The following is a 4,777-nucleotide window of genomic DNA, read 5'->3' as shown; positions in this document are numbered from 1 at the left end:
AAATCGCCTTCGAAATCGCCTTTGAGAGAAACGGCTTCTGTTTTTCGATAAACAGTGAAAAAAAAACACCTTATATATGGCCGGTAAATAATCCGGTTAGGTTTAAAAGTACATTGTAAAATTAAAGGTTTGGTCCGGTTTGGACGACTTACTAGTAAGTTGTCTGTTGAATACTGTAAATCAGACGACTTACTAGTAAGTGGTCCCAGACCCTAAATTTAACCCCTAAAATAAATTGACTAAATTAACTAACTAACCACGTTATAAACCTTTAGTTATATTTAAATAGTGTTTACTATACACATAAATAAACACACTTAGGTAAATTTTAAAGTTTTCAAAAAAATATTTATGCATTCCGAAATCTAACCCTAAAAACACATACAATACTACAACATATGTTGGCAAAACCTAAACCAAAGAATATCATGACTCACTACTTTCACTCATCTATGTTGAAAACAATTAACTTTTGTTATATCTTAATTTATATCTCTTAAAACATATGTTAATTACATGATTTCAATTTTTTGCTTATCAAAATATTTTTTACAAAATTTTTAAATTATTTCTAAGTAAAACTAGTCCAGATAAGTCGTCTGGACGACTTTCTGGTAAGTCGTCTGGACGACTTACTGGAAAATCGTGTGGAATACTTCCTGGAAAGTCGTCTGGACGACTTACTGGAAAGTCGTCTGGGCAGACGACTTACGGGGGTTAGAAACGTAAAAAAATTTCGGTTTTTTTGTTTGTTCACAAGGGGGTGGTTGTAATTTCAATAGCCTTTTAGATTACTTTTGCATTTGTTTCAAGTTTGTGTTAATCTTTGTGTTTGAAATCAAGTTGTGAGTCATATTTGGCAATTTTCCCAAAAATAAAACATACATCTCATTGAAACAGAGAGAGTATATTAAGATCTTAATCCCAATATCCCTGCTTAAGTTAGTGGTATGCACATTGGTGATCTTTTAGCAACTGAAGCTAATGTTTCACTGAGATATGTACCTTCTTTCCGGTGATTTCAACGAACAACTAAACGAGTTTTGTGGCGCCCAAGTATTCCATCAGAATTGAATTTAAGTTTTCTACTAATAGCTTTCTTTCCAGGAGGAAGACCAGTGATGTCACATCTGTAGTTTTCCTCTAGAGCCTTGATCTGTATTGCATTGCTGCGCACCATTCTGTGATGAGGGCAACATCCTTGAAATGCATTGGTAAAATTGCTTCTTAGAGCGATATCCATGGACCAAAGGTTCTGGTAAAATGGGTGTAGAAGATTCTACAAGAGCAGACAAAACAAAAGAACTGTAATATCAATGATGTGAGTCAGCCTGATTCGGTAATAACTCCACGGGATGTGTATTAGAGGAGACTCCACTGAGTGTAATCTGGAAAAACTTTTGCTAGTAACATTCAATATGTATCAACAATCTCATCGGATGAATATAAACACCTTTGAAATATTCTACAATTGAGTTTTGTTCACTTCCTTTGAGCCGACCAAACTCAGATTCAACAATCTCCATTAATTTTGACGGTCTAAGGTTCCTAATTCATGTCTCCGCTGCCGTATCCTCTTTCTTACTACTACTAGCTGTTAACATCATATTTAGTTCTTATTTTCTCTTGACATATAATAAACCAAAACAGTCTTTACTTTAAGCAATCAACGAGTGGCTTCTTCTCTTGTTGTATACTTAGAGGGCTAGAGACATGTTTTTTTGGAAAAAGAGGAATTGCATTTGAATATACATAACATACATGCTTGTGTTCTTCCAGATTAAGGTTTCTATGCGTTCTTGATCACTGCAGATCGCGCTTTCAGGTTCAAGAAAATGCTCCTAAATGTATATATCCAAGAGATTAGGATGTTATAGGAAAATCAGTTTGGCATGAAAGTTAATAGCAAAACGTGAAAGAAAGATTAGAGATTTGTTTACCAGCAGGAGGCGATGAAGCTCCCGAACAAGACGCGGAATTGCAGAGGTACATACTGATAATTAATCCATCCCACAATAGGCCAGAACTTTGTGTTACATGCAAAATGTTTAAAAAAAAAATCAGAACTACCAAATTGAACAGCAATGTCAAAATGCAACATTAATGTATATGTTTTCAGGTTTTGTAACTGAAATATAAAAGTTACTATGTTTTCTTTTACCTTCCAGGCTGTAAACTGTATGGTAGAGAAGTCTTTCCCAACTTTATGCTTCACTAGCTTCCATGGCCTCCCTGTTAAAAAACATTGCAAAGATTTTACTCCCACTATAAAGAAAAAAACAAAAAGGGAGTGAATTGTAACTGTACCTTCAACTACTAAACCATAGTAAGACATGAAAAGAAAGTTGTTCCAAGGAGAGGATGTAAGTTGTTCCAGCAAAACCTGCTCCAACAATTTTTTCTTAAGAAATGATAAAGTTCATGAGATGCAAGTGGTACTCTTAGAATACAAGTAAGTTTTTTTTTTTTTTTTTTTTTTTTTATACAAGTAAGTTTTTAACTAAAAGAGGTGACTTTCTAGCTCTAATTCAGAGTTCCAAGCACATTCAACTTCATAATGCAGCAAAAAAGGTTTCAGAACATCCACATATATCTCAACATCAACTAAGGAAGAAGCATTGAATAATAACATTTACATAAACTTTGTGCCCATATGATCAGATTCATCCAAAGGAAGGTATGTTACCACACCATTTATTAATGAAAAGAAATGCATTGAAGAAGAGGAGGCTTGTTTGGTACTGAAGGAGAACAAAACATTTGAAAGCGAAAGGAAAAACCTTTTTGGCTACAGTTGTGTTGTCCTTCTTGCCTTTGAAAAGAGCATCCATCAATTTGTGGAAGTAGTGAGCAAATGGCCCACCATAACATAACCCATACAACTACACAGATGATGATCATCACTTTCAGAAACAAGAAAAAGGTGTTGAAATCATAGGAGGAGAAGAGAGTAGGAACGAACCATAAGGAGAAGCAATCTACGGAACTGAATCTTTTTAACTCCAGCGATCTTCTGAGCTATGGCATCACTGCAACCTGCCAAAACTCCAGCTGTGATCGCCTGACCCACAAAAAACCAAACAAACAAGGAGTTGAAAAGCTAAAAAAACAAAACTTTATCTTTGATTGTTTTTTAAAAGTGAGGACCTTGGTTCGTAAAGGGTGAGCTTGGAGCTGAATCAGATACTTCCGCCATGCGTCTTTGGCATAATCAGACATGGCCCGAAGATTATTGTCAAAACGCAAAAAAGAGGTAGAAGAAGATAGCTAGGAAAAAGCTGAGGAACAAGAAGACTAGGAGGAGATCCAGATTTGATTACAAGAAATTAATCATGTTTTAGTTGCCTTCATTTAAACAAAAACAAATATATTTAAGGGTTAGGTGGAGATTCACTTATGGGATATCAAAACAAATAAACTAACACCTAAATCAGGAATATTTTTTCTCTGTGCCTGAAGAAATTGCATCTCTCATATTTCTTGTGTTAGTCCACAAGTTGTCATGTAGTTATCTGATTGCCTGTTTTGTTCTTACAGACAGGTTAGGTTGGATGACATATGCTTACCAGAACTATTGTCTGTCTATTCATAAAACATGCGTCATTGTCGTTCATGTCTATTTGAAGATTTTGTTATTATTGTACACTCCAATATAATTGATCTACCTAATTATGAGATTATGGTGCGACTTGCCTACTTGCTTTTTGATGCATCTCTCTCACTACTCACTAGGCCATCCTGGTCATATCTTTGACTTCATCGGATCTTATTAACCTACAAATCATCTGACTAACCAGAAACCTGTGACATTTATGTAGAAACTCAAGTCCAGTAAGAAGAAAGCAAACAATAAGAGAATTCAGAAGAGCCGTAGTTTTGTAGATTTTCGTCTTTAACACAGCATAAGGTTAATTGGCCATACCAGATTTTTTTTGCTGTTGCAAGGTCTCTTCTTTAACAGTATCAAACACGAAAAGTCCCATACCAGAAGTAGCCATGACAAAGTTTGAATTTCACCAGGCTTGGGTTTTATTGCAGAATGGTGCCAGTGAGTGTTTGATTCAGGTAGACTGTACAAGACACTGCTTCCATAAGGAGAATTGCTGTACTTGAGATGAATCAGACGGTATTTCTTAGCAGATGATGTTGGAGGAGAGTTAGACTCCCCTGTCAAGGTCCAATAGATATTGATTCCCGGTCCAACTCAGGAAAAAGAAGACACCTCGGCCATAGCATCTCGCCCAAACCATCTTCGGCCCAGCCGAACTAGGTTAAGTCCGAGAAGCATTTTGGGACACCGGGTATAAAGAGAGACGAGGAGCACAAAGAGCAGCATCTGAAATCAAGCACGCAGCACTAAAGCGGCTAAAACTAGGATTTAGCTTCCCGGTCATCTGTTCCGACCAAAGTATTAATCTTTTCTTCCCGTTTTCAGACCTAAACTCTTGCAACTCGTCCAATAACGTCTTCTAAAAACACTCACCAAACATACTTTTATTAAATAATTGTTTGACGGAACTTAGATTAAACAGAAGGATTTCAGATTGGTACATCCCAGAAATACTCTATTATTGGGGGTATATGATAGGATTTACACGAAAGTGTTGATAAGTCCGTATAGGTAGTCAAGATAAGGCTAAATCTTAGAGTGAATCTTATTGTTACGTGGAGATCACGTCGACTCTCATGTTGTATAAATACTCAGCCATTGGCTTTCTAATAGAACAACACACATACAGTACACAAATCTACATGGTATCAGAGCGGAAGATTCTGA

General features: G+C 36.1%; 1 protein-coding gene across 3 annotated transcripts; it reads right to left on the bottom strand.

The window, feature by feature from the left end:
* Positions 1–943: 943 nt before the first annotated feature.
* Positions 944–4,504, bottom strand: LOC106339255 (peroxisomal membrane protein PMP22). Of its 3 annotated transcripts, none has more exons than XM_013778038.1 (8): positions 3,148–4,504; positions 2,963–3,061; positions 2,781–2,882; positions 2,308–2,383; positions 2,162–2,232; positions 1,941–2,026; positions 1,762–1,841; positions 944–1,279 (listed from the first exon to the last, which is right to left on the bottom strand). In XM_013778038.1, the coding sequence occupies exons 1-7, from the start codon at positions 3,217–3,219 to the stop codon at positions 1,790–1,792; spliced, it is 558 nt and encodes a 185-aa protein (XP_013633492.1). In that variant the 5' UTR covers positions 3,220–4,504; the 3' UTR covers positions 944–1,279; positions 1,762–1,789. The 3 variants fall into 3 exon arrangements, with proteins under 3 accessions (XP_013633492.1, XP_013633491.1, XP_013633490.1); XM_013778037.1 differs by lacking the exon at positions 944–1,279 and adding an exon at positions 1,385–1,594; XM_013778036.1 differs by lacking the exon at positions 944–1,279 and having other exon boundaries at positions 1,385–1,841; positions 3,148–3,801; positions 3,923–4,502.
* Positions 4,505–4,777: the final 273 nt, after the last annotated feature.

Source organism: Brassica oleracea, chromosome C4 (assembly GCF_000695525.1).
Source record: "Brassica oleracea var. oleracea cultivar TO1000 chromosome C4, BOL, whole genome shotgun sequence".
NCBI lineage: Eukaryota > Viridiplantae > Streptophyta > Magnoliopsida > Brassicales > Brassicaceae > Brassica > Brassica oleracea.
This window is presented reverse-complemented; position numbering and strand designations above follow the sequence as displayed.